The 17,634-nt window shown below is 42.6% G+C and overlaps 1 protein-coding gene across 1 annotated transcript in view; it reads left to right on the forward strand.

The window, feature by feature from the left end:
• The window catches only part of TRIM71 (tripartite motif containing 71), a 53,335-nt gene extending 36,076 nt beyond the window's left edge, over positions 1-17,259 (forward strand). The window contains exons 2-4 of the mRNA XM_063420572.1: positions 4,885-5,052; positions 13,034-13,168; positions 15,584-17,259. Coding sequence (XP_063276642.1) covers positions 4,885-5,052; positions 13,034-13,168; positions 15,584-17,035 — 1,755 coding nt within the window. The 3' untranslated portion in view covers positions 17,036-17,259. The remainder of the gene's footprint in view (positions 1-4,884; positions 5,053-13,033; positions 13,169-15,583) is intronic.
• The last annotated feature ends 375 nt before the right edge of the window (positions 17,260-17,634 follow it).

The following is a 17,634-nucleotide window of genomic DNA, read 5'->3' on the forward strand; positions in this document are numbered from 1 at the left end:
CTTACACACTACCTAACAAAGCCACTAGTATTTGAGTTACTGTCAAGGGAACTTGATAATAAAACACCTTTAGTAATGGAAAACTTTAAACTGACTATAGTAAGATTTTTTTGTTTAGTCATAAAATCAACTTTAGTTAACTTACAAGTACCATACTGAAACTTTTCCAAAAGTAGAAACCAAGAGGCTACTGTTTTGTCTGTAGACTTCTTTTATTGTTGGTCAAGATTACAGGGTAGCTTTTTAGAGCATCAGACTTGCATTCTAAAAATAATGTGGCCTTATGTGTTGTCGCCTTGTACAAATTCTGAACACTGTAGGCTTAAATAAAATCTCCTTGCAAGATACTGAAATGTCATGACAGAAAATGAATTTTTAACGTGATTAGATCCCCCATGCTTTATTGTCCATTTGCATGCACATGTACTCTGAAAATGAGAGAAATTAAGTGTTTGCAAGCTGGGAGGAGAGGAGTACTGTGTGAGTATTGTTGAAAGAACATTTATTTAAACGCAGTGTAAGGATAAGCCTCCTCAGATGCTGTTTCTGCTGAATTCTCCTCTGTCATGGTGCCTACTACATTCCATTGCTTTTGTCTGGGCTTGGTATTTGGGAAATTTTGGTGAGGGCTGGAAGGTGGAGGGGGGCACGCTGGAAGCTGGTCAGCAGTAAGGAGAGAAGGGCTGGTGTGGGAATTGTGGAGTGGGGTCAGGGTTTAACTTTAGTGGCCATTCATCAGATGATGATTGATTGCTGTGCAGTCCCGGGGGACGTTTAACAACATCTCTGCCCATCCCCCTGCCCCCTTTGAAAGCAGATGGACCAAAAAATGGGGAGAGCGACACCCAGGAATTCCTGCTGTTGTAAAATGTTTTTACGGTGCACTGTACAGCCTTTCCTGAAGCAATCACATTTATGGCCTTGCTGTTGTATTTCTTGGGCTGCTGTGGCTGTAAAAGATGAATAGCCCTGTAACATGGTTCACTGATTCTGTTTAAATTGAAGTAGGCTCCCTTTATTGTTTTGTGTCTAAAATTGTATGCCACCAATTCAGGAAATATTTCCTGTTTGGGAAATAATCAACCCATAGCTGATTTATTTTAAAATAAATCACTTTTAACTATCTCTAAAACTAGTCCCTTCTTCCTTCTGATTTCTCTTAGCTTAATTCCAGTGGAAATTCTAAAAGACTCATGATTGTAGTAGAACAGTTTTAAGAGAAATAAAAGGTCCTAAATTTGCTTATTAATCTTTTTCTCCTTACTGGATAGGGTGTTTTAGGGCACCAATTTTTTATCTTAAAATGTTATTTTTACTTAATTACTTAATAATTACTACAGAAAGAAACAATTCATTAAACGCAATTTACACAGATTATAAATTTCTTTGAAAGGAGGAATCTGTGTCTGCGTTCATACTTCTTTCCTTGCTGCCCATCAGAGAATTGATGTGGTTTGGAAAAACCAGCAATGTTTGAAGGTGTTTGCTTATGAACCAGTTTTTCCTATGTCTGGGTAAATAGTGAAATTAACAGGATAATAGTTAATTTACAGCCTGATGGATCTTTTGGCTATATTATCTCTGCCTCCTCAGATAAGCAAGGGGGGAAATATTTAGGACTTTCCTATAGGTGCTGTTGTTTCTTTGTTTTAGTGGGGTGTTTTGTTTTGAAGGGGTGTGGAATTTGTTTTTTAACTAAGTGTAAGCTGATGTCCACGAAGGAAGACTCAGTCTTGCTCTTCCCTCCTACTTCTCTTGCCCATCCACACTTCAAGACCAATCTTGTTAATTGTCCCGTAATGAGCAGGGAAGGAGCATTACAGTGGTACAGTAGCAGTGAACTGAAATGGGGAGAGGCTGTCTCACGTTGCTGAAACTGGAAGAAGGGGGGCTCTGCCAGCGCTCCGGGGGCGCTGTGTGTGCCTCAGTTCTGAACTGAGAACACAGCTGTGCATTGTCCTGCACCTATCCTCGGTATGATCGTCTTTTTTTTTTCTCTTTCCAGGGAGTTGCTTGTTTGGGGGATGGGGGAAAGGGGAGCTCTGGCTGCCCCCACCCCCCTCTATTTAGAACCAGGCATAGAAACTTAATCTAGCAGTACGTGACCTTTGTGGCCATGACCTAGGGACTGGGATGTGAGCAGGCTTGAGCTTAACAATAAACTCCTGGCTGTGGCTGCAAGCACAGGCAAGTTGGATGCTGTGCCCACCCCCCATCAGCCCAGCTGGCACAATCCCCCCACACTGTTTTGCCCTGCACAGCCAGAGACTTTCCAGCTTTATTCTCCGGGAGCGTGCCCCCTTTGCTGGGTAGAGCTGATGTACAGCCTGCTGGGTGCTCCTGACCAAGTGCATGTGACACTGACCACAGGAGGAGAACCACCCTTGTGCCCCTGCCAAGTTTGGGGGTTCTCTTGTAGTCTTTGTGCCCAGAGAGGAATTTCTGGGGAGCTGCCACTTTCACCTTGAAGCTGACTCCTTCAGTGCTCTTCTGGTGCTAGCTGGCTAGCTCCCCTCCCCACAGAGAGCATTCAGAGGGATTGTGTGTTTGTGATTTTCCCCTCTCTGTACTTAACTTAAAGTGTAGCAATGGAGATCAGCACAGCTACTTATTTTTTGCAAGCCCAAGCTTGCTAACCCTTTTGCTCTCCATTTTAAATCTAGGTGGTTTTTACCTTCTTTGTTTTATTTGTTTCTTTGACTAAGAAATAAATAACTTATCAATGACTCTGTAGTATTTACCCAAGACCTTCCCTGTGTAATCTGCTTTATTCCTAAATAAGAACACGGTTCGTGTCATTCTTCATTCTAAATTCAGGGGTGATGTTTCCCACCACATTTTGGTGGTTGACAAGAGGCAACTCAACAGTTTAAGCATGTCTTTTGCTTTGGCTTGAACAGCTGGGTGACTCTTTTACCCATGGATGCTGTTACCTTGCAGCAGGAATGGACCAAGGTTTTGCTTCTGGTATTGACTATTGTGGAGGGCTAGTAATAGATTTAACTTGCTTCTGGTCTTTGTGCATATGGTCACCATTTTCTTTTCAGCTGCTCTGCTTGACTGAGGCCCCAAATCCCTGCTGTATGTTTTTAAAGTATATCAGATTCATATGACTTAACTTGATACCTTGTCTTGGTTTTCATTCTTTCTCAACTTCTCAGTTGTTTAAGTGGAGTTATTCAGCAACGTGTAATAAACATTCCCTGTAATTTCAACAGAAAAATGACAGAACTTCATGTTCAAGTGAACATTGTATACATACTTAGACAACCACAGTGTAAGGACAAGGATCCCTCTAGCTGAGGAAGATGATGTGTTTGAACAATGTATTTCAGACCTAAGACATTTTTTTACTTGGAAAAATGGGAATCTGAGATGCTGCTTGAGGATTTAGTATTTGAACAGAAGCAAACATAAGTCTGTCTCAGTTTCCCTACAGCAAAAGTCAATTTCAGAAAAAAAAAAAAGGGCAGGTTTTAGTAAAATCTAACATGTGCACATGAACACACACATAGCCTTTTGAGAAGTTAATCCATATACCACTTCAGCTGTTGTGCTTATAGGAGCTTAAAATGTCACTTTATGCAACCCAGGGAATCCAAGGGAATCACCTGTCCTGTCCTTTCCCTTGCTTTTGAGGGAGAAGGGAAAGGAGGATGTTATGCACCATATCACGAACTGTTAGCTGGAGTTGGGAGTGGCTGGATGACAGCTGGGAGAAGACAGGCATATCAAACACGTGTCCAATCTTTGTTCTGCTCTTGCTCCTTTCTGTGAGGTAGGCTTCAAATATCTGGTGATGGAAAAGTTGTTTGTAGTATGAAACCTCGTGCTATTGTACTGTTCCATGGTAATACAGATTTTCTATTATTAAACTCTAAGAAAAACAGTGTATGTAGTTAAGAGCAAGGCTTGAATACAGAACTTTGTGTTAGAGTGTTGTGCTCCTTCATTTGCATCTTTGGAAACAAAAACTTAAGAGAACTCATTTCTGCTTCCCTCTAAGACAACAGGCTTCCATGGAAGTTGCTATTTCTGTGTGTTACTTCCCTCTACTGGATGGAATGGGAGCGGCTACAACTGATGAATGGATCCGGCTTTGTAGGCTAACATCTTGGTCTACGTTGTGATTTGAATCTAGGGTTTGCTGGAAGTGCTTTGTGAACAGAACGGGGATGTAGTGCTTACCCACAGGTCGCTGTAGCATTCAAACTCTCTGATGGGCATGATGGAGTTCAAGTCTTGTTTTCCAACTCCAGCATCTCGAAGCATCACTAGCACAGAAAACACTGTCATAGCAAAGGTTTTTTGCTTTGTTGATGGAAGTGGCAGGGGGGAGTTTTGCCCAATATCGTTGCTGTCCTGAACGTAAAGAATTTGCATATTTTGAAAAGAGAGGATGGTTCTTGGCATGCATACTTGGTTTTCCCCTTGCTGAGCAGTGGGTGTGCTGGTGGTGCAGCTCTCCAGTGTGTTGATTATTGAATGGCCCACTTAAGAGAATTTGGTGTTTGTATTTGCAGGAAAAGTCTTCACCTGAAACTTGCCATAGATGCCATCTCCAGTCTGTAAGTGTTGGCAGATGGCTTCCGCTCTTTAAGAGAAGCTGATGTGGACACTCTTCCTAGTATTGTATTGCAAAGAAAACAATGACACTTCCATCTAACTGTTAGGGCATGATTTGGAGTTTACTGGGAAGGATAGCTGTAGAGGAACTATTGTGAAGTCTTTGCCTGTTGCTACTGCATCTAACCATCTCCTTTATAGTTGAGCTTTTGGATTTTTAATTTTTTTTACACATCCTGGCTCTGTTTTCTTTTCAATTCTTCTTTATGTAGTGAGAAAGGTTTCTTTTTTTTTTTTTCTTCTTTTCGCTGCTTCCAGGTACTGCATTTCTACTGTGATACCTGTTCTGTCCCCATATGTCGGGAATGTACCATGGGACGACATGTGGGTCACAGCTTTATCTACCTCCAAGACGCCCTACAGGACTCCAGGACTCTCACCATTCAGCTCCTGGCAGATGCTCAGCAAGGACGACAGGCTATTCAAGTAAGACACTCCCAAACTGAGTATTTTATTTCCCCCTCCTTCTTCTCCCCCCTCTCCCCCCCCAGCTTGTCTGTTACAGGGCAAGGTGTCAAGGCAAAAAGCTCTCTGCTTCTGCTGTCAGTCTTCTCACCCCTTCTGTTTTCTCAGATCTCTGACAGAAGTGGCGGTGGAGCTGAAAATAAAGTGCTGTTATATGAGTTTTGCATTCTTGCAGCATAATCTTGTCATGTAAATCACAATATATATGAAGCCCTGTACAAATGCACTTGAGTGTGAAGCATTTCAAGAAAGCTCAGTTCTTGTGTGGCAGTGCCAAACCTGTTTTTTTTTAATGACTGAGACTTTCTTTGAGCATCTTCCTGCCTTTATAGCTTCTAGCACTTTGCCTACCTTTGACTCTCGTTATGTCTACAGTGTTGCCACCAAACACAAAATACTAATCAGCTGCTGGATTGGTGTGAAATTCCTTAACCTGCATGTGCAGAGGATCTAGAGCCATCTCCATGTGAGGATTGCTCTGGTCACACAGATGCACAGTCTGCTTATTATTTTGCTCTACCTCAGCTGTGTTTTGTAGCACAAAATTAAATACCTGGCAAGGGCTGGAAAGAAGGTTAGCACAGTGCTCCAACCTGAGAAGGAATTTCTTTTCGAGTAAAAGTTTCTAGAATGTCATGGATAGGGAGTTAATTTACTTTCTGAATTGGGTGAGCTTTCCTGGCACACATGCAAGGTACAAACAATAATTAAAATAACCCAAAGCTCATTGTCTTTCCTTTGCTGCTTGTTTCCAGTAAATGAGGGAATTAAGCTTGTTCTGTGAGACAAGAGCAACTAATTAGTCTCTCTCATTAACTCTTTGCACCAGTGGAATGATAATAGTTTAGGTTGGTATAGATAGTAATCAGTTGTTGACATTTTCCTTCAGCTCCTGATGTTAACTTGTTACACCAGCACAGTAAACAACAAGTTTTTGGAGCTGGATGGCTAACTTTAAACTCCAGCTTCAGGCAGAATCTCGGAAAACATAGCATCTTCCAAGATTTGTTTAAACTGAGTTATAAAGCTCTTTAGCAGTATCCATATGTTTCACACATCCCCCAAAATGACAAGAATGAAGGAATTATTCTAGTTTAAAGACCATCACTGGTGCAGTGTTCTGAATTTCTTCAGGCTGTCCTAGACAAGGGCTTGCCTGTTAGTAATTAAATTACTTCTTTTGACCTCCAGAGCTCTTAATCATCTAACTGGTTCAGCTAAATCATCTAAGGACTGTTTTTTGGAGAAGAAATTAGCAGGAGACCATGGAGCACCACTCTGCTACTATTGCATGAATGCTTTTGTGCCTGATTTTCTTTCCACTGAGTTTACTTTGCTCATTCCTCCCTTATCTTTTTCTGACTTTTATGCTGAGGGCTCCTGCCATTGTGGTGAGCTGTTACTTGATGGTGCAGGTAGAAGTTGCGTGGCACTGGCTATGCTCACGTAACTTGAACAAGCAACTCTACTGAACTTAGCTCATGCAGCTTTGCTCTGGTTTGGCTACAGCCCATCCAGGTTAAGAGGCTGTCTTGGAAGTATTAGCTGAGCAGCTGGTGTAAAATCTGTAAAATGAACCATGTTTTCAAGAATTGAGCTGTTTCATTAGTTTAGTGGGGTTTTTAATCTGGACCACTGCACAGAAGAGGAGTTAGTGAGCAAACAGATCAGTGATAAAATTAGCAGGGTGGAAATCTGTGTGTAGATGTGCAGCACTGGGGAAATAGTTCAGCCCAAGCCATCTACACCAACACCAGCAGCAACCAGAAGAGCATATGATACTGTTTTCATGGAGCAGAGCTCTCCTTGCTCTTGGAACAATATGGCTGTGAAGCTATATGTTTATCCTAGGGAGGAGACAGCATATCAGCATGAATTCAAAACAAACTCAAAAATAAGTACTCTCTAAATTAAAAGAAATTGGCTTGAGTGGTTTTCTTAAAAGTATGGAAATAGTCAACAGAGAATTAAGTGCCAGTACAAGCTGTAATGTGAGGAACACAAGACTGGAGCTCTAAGAGGCTTGAAAAGTAATACGTTGTAGTAACACTTCTTAGTGGGATTGATACATACTGCTGTACCATAAACTTTTTTAATAGGCTCTGAAAGTGATAGCTCCCCTGACAGGAGATGTTGAGGATGGATGAGGAGGGGTAGTTGAGAGTAAATGGGAAAAGGTGGAATTTGAAGGGCGTTGCAGGAGAGAGGAAATCAAGCCATGAGTCAACTGGCTGGAGAGTATCTGGTTAACCAAAGTTGAAGGCTTTTAGGAAGAAATGTTTATTTAAGCTCTTCCTGTGACTTTGGAGGAAAGATTGTTTTTCAGACTTAAAAAAAATGCTGTGAGTTGGGATACATTTCAACCTCTTGATCCACTGAAGCCTGATGTAGTCTGTCACTCCAGAAGAGTCCAAACCTCACTTTTCAAGGAAGTTGAAGTCCTCTGTAACAAAGACCAAGCCTGAGAGCAAGAAGCTTGCTATTTTTTCCTCAGTGAAATTTCTGCAGTAATGGAAAGCCTTTCATGCATCCTTCTGCTGTGATGGTCGTGGCCTGCATTCCTAAGCCTGTCTCTGACATGAGAACTTGTGCCTGTGTGGTGAACTGATCCAGCTGAAAGGGTGGCCTTTCTGTGGGTTTACTTTTTGGCTGGGTCAGCCCCTGGCTGGTTCACTGCAGTGCTGCAAGGACTGTTGATGGTGCCAGGGAATGAAGCAGCAGCATCCAACTTGGTTGCTGGTAGGACTCTTCCTTATTTCAGCAGAAAGCTATACTCCTGGCTGGGATACTTTTCCAGCCTTTTCAGAGACTGAGATTGATTCACAGGGTGATATGAAAGCCAAAGTTGACATTGGATAAATGGTGTGGGAGGAACCAGGACTGCTGCGTTTCTGTGTGGGGAGCGTGTGCCGCTGCCTTGTTTTACCTCATGAAAGTGCACACTTAGCTGTCTTCTTTCAGAATTTTTTCCAAGGACTAGGTCACAAACTGAACGTAAATCTGTTATGGTGAAAGATAGATGGCTTCTTCAAAATGTCACCTTCTTAAAATACATCTATACATGTGTAACTGTATATATATATGGATGTATGTATGTAATCTAATGCACTTGCATAACACTAAAGCACTGAGTGCTCGTGTTCATTTAGGGTCAATTTGCAGGTGAATATGTTGAAATACATTTTAATTTGTTCATCTCAGATGTCTTAAAAAGTGGGTTTCTTGGAAAACAAAATAAAATGCTTTAGCTGAGCCTATAATTGGTTTTGCTGGGGTGCTTGGCCATGCGAGCTTCTCAGTGCCTGGTGAGACTGGTCATGTGCAGAGCATTGCGGGAGCTGCTCTCTTATCTATCATGAAAGGCTTAGGAGCTTCCCTCCCAAATTTGTGGGGGGAAGTGGTATGAAATAGATTAGCACCTTACAGGGGGTGAGGGGGTACTGTTAGAAACTCGGCTAGCTAGAGGAGGAAGCTGATCTGTTGCCTTGAGCCTCTGCCCTTGGGTGGGAGCTTCCCTGTGGGTTGCCATATGGATCTGTGCTGCTGGGAGGCCGATACCTGAGAAGGATGGCACTGCTGTGCTGCACGGGATCGTTTTGGGATTGTCACATTGAGTTAGCTCAGGCAGCCTTGTGCACGGCTTTGAAGTCAGGCTTGCAGGTTTGAGAATCTGAAATGAAGCTTTGTCAACAAAATGGAGTCAATTGTGCTTCTTTAAAGCTGGGATTTATAGCAAGAGGCTGAATTTCTTCGTACTTTTAGTCATTGTTTTGTGTGGTATTTCAGTGAGTTCCTCAGTGCAGCACATGAGCAGATGGTTATTGAGGAAGATGGATTTGACATGTGTCACTGTCCAAACCACTGTTATGCCTAAAACGATAGGCAAAAAGTCTGTTCTTGGAGTACAAACCAAAATGATAGTTCAGTTGTATCTGGCATGAGTTAACCTAGCCTCTAACCCTCCCTCCATCAAAGCTTCTTTTAAAATTATCTTTGTGAGGAACTTCAAGTGAGGATGTTTTAGTGTTTTACATGCATTAGACTGAAACCTTTAAATTGGTCCAGCTGCCGTGATTTGTGCTGTAGTTGTACCAGTATTACTGGAAATTCACTGCTAAGCTTGTAAATCCTGGTACCTTTCACTGCAATTATGTAGGATCTTCCAGTAATTTGTTGAGTGTAAGAACATTAGGAGGTTTTGTATCCAGTTCTTGATGCTGGAGAAAGCCAACTGTTATGTCCTGGTTGTTTTATCCTGCTTTGACACAGTGATAAGTAACTGGAAAAGTTCAGTGACGAAAGCCCACTGTATCTTTTTGTGCCTTAAGGAACTGAAAACAAACCACGTATGGAAGGCTGAAGCACCTTCCATTTGCTGGAAGAGAGCTGACTTGAGACATATCAAAAAGTTTCCTTCAGGATTTTTTGGTATTTAATGTGCTTTTAAAATCCAGAAGAGTTTGTCAGAGAAGAAGCATCTCAACTGTTCATTGCCCTCTGAGTAGGGTTAACTTAGTCTTAAATTTCTTAATGGTTAAATAGCAAATCCTCCATACTGAGGTAGGTAAGTGTATATTTAATATTCTTTATTCAATATCTGTGGCCCATTCACCCCTCAAATACTGAAGAATTCATCAGAATCAAAATTTGGTTTTGAATTTGAATTTTCTCTCCAGAGGTTTGGACCTTCGTTGGAAAATTTGAGATTAGGAAACTTAAATATCAGAATTAATGCTTGAAAAATTATACCCCCCTCCCATCTTTGGATGGATGGAATAAAAACATCCTAGGGATGTTTTCAAGTATGTTCAGTTACCATAAGCAGTACAGTTACTATAAGCAGCCTTTATGTATCTCATGGTGCTGCCACTGGTGTATTGTGCTGCAGTTTTGTTTAATTGGACAAATTCCTGGACTAAATTGGTGTGATCTAACATCATGGCTCAGCATCTGGATTAACAGGCCCTGCTGTTTCAGAGACCTGAGTTAGCCTCTTCAAACAGCCGCGCTGTGTGGACATAACTGTGGACATACTGATTTAATTTGAGTATCAGACAGCAGAAACCACGCAGTGAGGGGGCATCAGCACCTCTGTCGTAGCTCTTCAGAACACAAGCTTTGTAACACTTTTTCTTTCTCCTGGAGCATTTATGCTTCTGATCATACTTTATTTTCATTTAAAAAAGCAGCATGAGTGAAAACTTGGGAGTCTAGAACATTTAAATATTCCATAGGAGTATTTAGGCAAACATGAAATCATAGAAATTTTTTTTATAACTTGAGGCTCTAGTTCCTACTGTTCAACAGAAGACAGGAAATACAAAAAATTACTGAATGTTGCCACTCTACAAAATGGCAAGTCCTGATTTGGGCACCTCTGTAGTGTAGAAGCATGGCCAATATAAGATATACTGCAAAACAGTGTTTTACTTGTTTTTAACAAACACAAGGCACTGGTGACATCGCTAATGGAATGGAGAGTGGTATTGGCAATCTTTAGAGCCCTGAGAAGCCACAGGTGGAGAGGTACAGCTGCAAATAGACGATTTACTTTATTGGCCAACAGCAGGAAACAGAACAGTTGTTCTCCATCTCACATTCACTAACCCAACACAATTCTTGGATAAACACAGGCCTTGTCTTCTGTATCCCAAGTGTGTGAACTGGTTGACCATCTAATTCACTAGCACTGGGAAAATTACGACATACCATGAGGGGAGAGCATCATAAAAGCTATTTTTCTTTGGAAGTATTTGTTGTTAAAAAGATTGTACGGTGTCTGACCAGAACAAGAAACACTGCTATTTAACATGCTTTTTAAAAAGTTGACCTCTCCAAGACAAGTTCCGCACAGAAAATGCCTGCAGGAGTGAGTTTTCATGGGAGAACTCTGACATCTTACAGTAATCAAGGTGAACAAGGGATTTCCATGTGAAGAAGACCCCCAAAAGTTGTACTTCATGCTCTTGGCTGTTATTTCAGATATGGATAACTTGCTGTTGCTTTTCCCCCCATCGTACCTCTGCATATTTGATGCTGATCAGCCTTTCTAGGCTGTTCTAGCTTATTTGGGCAGAGTGCAGGACCATCTGAATTTTACCAAAACCTCACCAATATCCTGGATGATATTAGAATCTTAGCATTTTGGGCATCCCCCACTGATCTGAGCTGTTTATACTTGGGCAAGTAAAAATAAATCCAGACAATGACATGAGTAGTTGGTAGATGACCAGTTGTGCATAACTGGTTCCTATAGCTAAAAATCACAGCATCCACAGAGAATTACTACCTCTCCTGCTATGATAGAATTCTTGAAAAATGGACTCTGGTTTTAATGGAGATTAATGAGGGAAGTTGGGATTGCTCTTATCTCTAAGGTATAATAAGGGATAACCATATAGATCATGGTTCTAAATGAATACTGAGTACAAAAAGCAGAAAAAGGAAAACAAGATTTTTATGCTTTCACAGACTTCATTAAGTTGGAAGTGTGAGTGGATAGTTTCCCTGACGCTTCTCAAGGTGATACCTCTTTCTCTTTGCAAGAGAGGGAAGCTGTTTTGCTCTACTTGATGGGAATCCAGGTCTGTTTTGGAAGAAATGCACACTTTTCCCCTGCCGTAGGGCAGCTTCTGTATTTGAACAGCAAAGAAGAGGTGATAGAGACACAGTATTCTTACATGTGGCCTCGTCTAGCTAGGTCTGCAGCCTATTGGCTTTTATGAAATCTTAATCCATGGCCAGTTGTGGCTTCATGTCTACTTTGCCAAATGTTGTAATGAGATTTTCATTTTTTGTCAAATTTGCCTGCTAGAAGCTTTGTGAGAGGGCAGGACATGTCAGCCTCCAGTGGGACTGGGGTATATAGGCTGTCTGTGAGTTTGAAGACATTCCCTGTTAAAACTGTAGTGAAGGTGGCTCTGGGAGTTCATGAAGGAGGAAGAGCTGAAAGACCTGCTCCTCTTACTGAGCCTTGGGCTGCATGCTGGCAGTCAAGTAGCACTCCTGTTTTCCCCTGACAATTTGCAGGAGAATTCTTTGGAGTAAAGATAGAAATGTTGTCTTGTCTGATTTTGTCAGGATTGTCTTCAATTTTCTCCAGAGAGAAATCACCTGGCCAAGTTAGACTTCCTTTTTCTTTCAGAAAAGCATCTCCTATGTGACCTGGAAGAATAAATCTGGTTCAGACTGGTTGTCTTAAAATAACTTGCCTGGAATGAAAATGTCCAAGTAACTCTATATTTAAGTTTTTATGTTTTAGTATTCCAGTTAGCATAAACTAGATGCTGCTCAACTGAGAGTTTAAAAATTCTAACAACTATTCAGTGAAAGATGACAATGGACTGCCTGACTTTCTAGATGATGCTGGATCACATTTGAGTAGTTTGTAGATTGTTGCAGAGGGTGGTTCTTAGCTTGGTATATCCTCATACGTACAATTAAAATGAGGGTATCTTCCTGAAGGTTCTGAATGTACAGTAAAGCCTTTAAATTCCTTTTTAGGTAATTTCAATGAGCCTGCATTTCTGAAGAAAAAAAAGTACTTCCTAACATTCAGAGGGAACCTCTGTTTCAGTTTGTGCCCATTGCCTCTGGTCCTGTCACAGGGTACGGCTGGAAAGAGCCTGGCTCTGCCCTCTCAGTGCCCTCCCTTCAAGTATATGTATACTTGTAAGAACCCTCTTTTTTAGCCTGAATACTTTCACAGGCCAACATTTTGTAATTCTAGAATTTTGTAACTAATAAGTTACTATCTTTTTAACCTCTTTGAGGGTCACAGGTTCATCTGCTGGTTCACTGAAACTAAGAAGTTGTAAGAAAATAAGAGTTGTCATTTTATGCCTTTGCCTGAAGGCATAGTGAAACGTAAGCAGCAGTCCTCTGATGCATTTTTAATTGGTTTGGTCGAGCCTTAAGTGTGTTTGTCTTTTTTCCTCCCCAGCTGAGTATTGAACAGGCCCAGGCTGTGGCAGAGCAAGTCGAGATGAAAGCGAAGGTGGTACAGTCTGAAGTCAAAGTAGTGACCACTAGACATAAGAAGGCCTTGGAAGAGCGGGAGTGTGAGCTGCTCTGGAAGGTATGCGCCCTTATGTTTGTGGTTTGTACTGCTGACAAGTGCTTTTCAAACTGAAAAAATACTCAAACTGCCACACAGCCAGATTCTGATAGCCAAGGAAAACTGCAGGTTTCCTTACAGGAGCCGCTGGTGGGGTTTTTGCAGGGGGAGCTGGATCCTTAGAGCAGCACAGCCCCACACGTGGGCTGGGCGCTCCCCCTGCTGGCCCAGCAGCTGCCCCGAGAGGAGATCCTCCAGACAATGCCTTCAAAATACCTTTAATGTGTGCTCGAGAATTAGGTACATGATTTTCTGATTTCCAGCCTCAATGATTCCGTGGTTCTGTTTTGAAAAGATATATTTCAATTTGAATCATTCAAATATCTTCATTGTCACGTAAAAAAAAGAAAAAAAGTGTTAAAAACATTTAAAAATATCTGTGTGAAAATAAAATCAAATTTTATTTGAACCAAAGCAGCTGTGGGGGCTGTTCTGAAAGTGCTGGAAAACCAAGTGTGTGTTTATCTTTTCCCTCATTCAGTACCTCATTCAGTACCTCATTAGGTACTGGTTTTCTGATCCACGCCTCATAAAGGACAGGAGCTAAGGTGTATATCCTATCCTGTCCTTTTTTGTTTTTAGAAAGGCTGGTAGACATTCTCTGAGACCAACTTTCACTATCCCCATCCTTAAAAACCTTTACTGTCAATCAAGGTAGCATCCTCCCTCCAATTTTTTTTTAAACTAGTATAAGAAAAGAGTGCTCCCCAGCAAGAGTATCTGCACAATTCTGAACTGATGGGCTCATTTCAGTCACAATGCATGCATGATGTTTTGAGAGAAGAAAAGGAAGTAACAGGCAAGTTTCTTATTCCAGAAAAGTAATTCAGTGGTCATGGTCCCCTGCAAGAGAAGCTTTGTTTTCTTTCGTGTCAATAGCAAGATTAAAATTGCACTTTATATAGTTAGTGTACTTCAAATGGTGCTTTTTTGAGGTTTTGGATTGAGGGAGGTGAGTTCAATTTTGACTCTTAACCTTCTGCAGGAAGCTTGGCAGCTTTCTCTTTTAAGGTATTCCTAGCACAGGAGTAAGATCTGCCCCTAAGCTCTTTTTATCCTGTGATGGTCTACAAATGCACTCTTGTTGGAATATTTGCACAGAGAGGAAGTTCTCTTCAAGTTGGAAAACATTATTTTAAAAAGGAAATGTGGTGGTGGTAAATGATTTTAGCAAAACAAACTCAGCCTATCAAGCATGCTAATAAACAATTTTGTATACCAGAGCTGAGTCTAAGGATTAAGCTGAGACCTAAGATCAGTAATTTGTCTTGGACAACTATTGGAAGAAGCATCTCCAATTCTTTTTTTTACAGCTTGGTAAGACCTACATACCTCACTCAACTTACAGCATGTTTGTACATATGTTGTCTAGTCAGTATCTAACCAAGGAGTCCTCAGACACTGAGTCTTCCTTCATTAAAATGCATTCCAGATATTGTTCTGTGGCCAAGCAGGTATTCAGACATCACGAAATGTACTTTTGAAACAATAAAGCAAAGACATGTTACATTAGTTTTATGAAGCAGGTGTCTTTGCCAGATGGTCCAAAGTGGTTTTTCACAAGTAAAGGTAGACACAGGCTTATATAGATGAGTTACAAAACAGACATTTTTTGCCAACTTCAGTCCATTTGATGAATGCTGCAATGATTGGCAGCAACCTTCTGTATTATTTGAAGTGATGTTTACAAAACATCCTGTTTTAAAGCACAAGCTCAGCATGACTGCCAGTATTTACAAGAAAATATTAAAATAATTGGACCCTAAAATCCCTGGAGATAGTTGTCTGGTATTATCCAGTCCCACTAAAACGGCTCTGGCAGGCAGGGGAATGACAGGAACCCACGTGCATTAACTGATGCTGACTCCCAGCCTCAGCTCTGTGGGACAACAAACTTACTTTCTGAAACTGGTCTCAGTTCTGGTTAGTGAAGCCTCAGCCTCTGCTCTTCTTGAGAGGCTGCAATAACTTCTGTCCTTCCTGGGGGCTGAATGAGATGTGACTTTGGATGATCTGTCAAGTACCTTGCAACTGGAAAATAGAATAGCATTTGAGGAAGCAAATAATTACTAGTAAGCAAGTGACTCTCACTTTCAAATGTCACTCTAAGGCAGCAGATCTGCAGAGTAGGAATGTATGATTCTGCCTGGAGGGTAGGAGAGACTAATAATCCTCCATTGAGATAAGTAATTAGTTTTCCTTGTTTCTTCTTGTCTACTTTGTGATTTTTAGAGGTTTGTTCCGCAGCTGTGTGTCAGCATGCTATAACAACTCCTCAACTGACTTTTATGTGGAAGGGAGACTGAAGGAAATCTGTGTTGTGGTCTGTCTTTCCTGATGTAAGCATGATTTTCTCTCCCCTCTGCTTCCCACAAGGTGGAAAAGATTCGCCAAGTCAAGGCCAAGTCCCTCTACTTGCAAGTTGAAAAGTTACGTCAGAACCTAAATAAGCTGGATAACACCATTAGTGCTGTTCAGCAGGTCCTGGAGGAGGGTCGTACCATGGATATTCTTCTGGCTCGGGACCGCATGCTGGCTCAGGTGCAGGAGCTGAAGAACGTCAGAGGCCTTCTCCAGCCACAGGAAGATGACAGGATCATGTTCACCCCTCCTGACCAGGCGTTATATATGGCCATTAAATCAATGGGCTTTGTCAGCAGTGGGGCCTTTGCTCCCTTGACCAAAGCCACGGGGGAAGGGCTCAAGCGTGCGCTGCAGGGCAAGGTGGCCTCATTCACCGTGATGGGCTACGACCACGACGGGGAGCCTCGCCTTTCCGGGGGGGACATGATCTCTGCAGTGGTCATGGGCCCAGATGGAAACCTTTTCGGGGCAGATGTCAGCGATCAGCAGAATGGGACCTACCTGGTCAGCTACCGTCCCCAGCTGGAGGGAGAGCACCTGGTGTCCGTGATGATGTGCAACCAACACATTGAGAACAGCCCCTTCAAAGTGGTGGTGAAGTCCGGGCGCAGCTACATCGGCATCGGGCTGCCGGGGCTGTCCTTCGGCAGCGAGGGAGACAGCGACGGCAAGCTCTGCCGCCCCTGGGGGGTCAGCGTTGACAAAGAAGGCTTCATCATCGTCGCCGACCGCAGCAACAACCGCATCCAGGTGTTCAAGCCGTGCGGGACCTTTCATCACAAGTTTGGCACGCTGGGCTCCCGGCCGGGCCAGTTCGATCGCCCTGCCGGCGTGGCCTGCGACATTTCGCGTAGGATCGTCGTGGCCGACAAGGACAATCATCGCATCCAGATCTTCACGTTCGAGGGGCAGTTCATTCTGAAGTTTGGGGAGAAAGGAACGAAGAACGGGCAATTCAATTACCCATGGGATGTGGCTGTCAACGCAGAGGGCAAGATCCTGGTCTCTGACACGAGGAACCATCGTGTTCAGCTGTTCGGGCCCGACGGCGTGTTCCTTAACAAGTACGGCTTCGAAGGGGCGCTCTGGAAGCACTTTGATTCCCCCAGAGGTGTGACGTTCAATCACGAGGGCCACTTGGTAGTGACGGACTTCAACAACCATCGCCTCCTGGTCATCCATCCAGATTGCCAGTCCGCGCGCTTCCTGGGCTCCGAGGGCACCGGCAATGGCCAGTTCCTGCGCCCGCAGGGAGTGGCGGTGGATCAGGAGGGGCGCATCATCGTGGCCGACTCCAGGAACCACCGGGTGCAGATATTCGAGTCCAATGGGAGCTTCTTATGCAAGTTTGGCACTCAGGGAAGCGGCTTTGGTCAGATGGACCGTCCTTCAGGTATAGCTGTCACCCCTGATGGCATGATTGTTGTGGTCGACTTTGGAAACAATCGAATTCTCGTCTTCTAATCTGTGTTTGAATTAGGAAGAAACTGTCTCAGGGAAATTCTTCTAAGAGAAAATGAAAAAATACAACGTTAATTCAAACCTACCTCATCTTTAATTTTTTTACAGATGAATGTACTTACCTTTTCTGCAGGGAGTGAGCCTGTAAAATTGAATTCTATCTACCTCATTGTCCTCCCTTCCCTCCCTGGTTTCTTGCCCCCCCCAGTCCCCACATACTCATAGTTCAGAACGTTTTACCTCTTTCCCCCCCGCTGGGGTTTCATGCACAAACAAGTGTTGCTGTGCACATTAGGTGATTTGTGTGGTGAGTTCTGTTAGACTAAGCCAAGAAAGGCGCTATGTAACTTTTTAAATGGAGAAAATGCTAGTAGATGTTTGTAGAGAATTTGTGTTCTTGACCATTCTGCAGTTCTATGGGTGGGGATATGGGAGGGAGGGACATATGTTGTTGGTTTTTTGTTTTGGGGTTGTTTTTTTTTGAATTGCTGCTGCAGCAGAGAACTTTTTCCTGTTCTCCTTTTTATACCTCAATGTGTTTGATTTACTGGTGAGCACAGCATCTTGTTCCCAGACATCTTAGAACGTTTTATGAAAGTGAG

The sequence above is a fragment of the Prinia subflava genome, chromosome 1, assembly GCF_021018805.1.
Source record: "Prinia subflava isolate CZ2003 ecotype Zambia chromosome 1, Cam_Psub_1.2, whole genome shotgun sequence".
In the NCBI taxonomy this organism is placed as follows: Eukaryota; Metazoa; Chordata; class Aves; order Passeriformes; family Cisticolidae; genus Prinia; species Prinia subflava.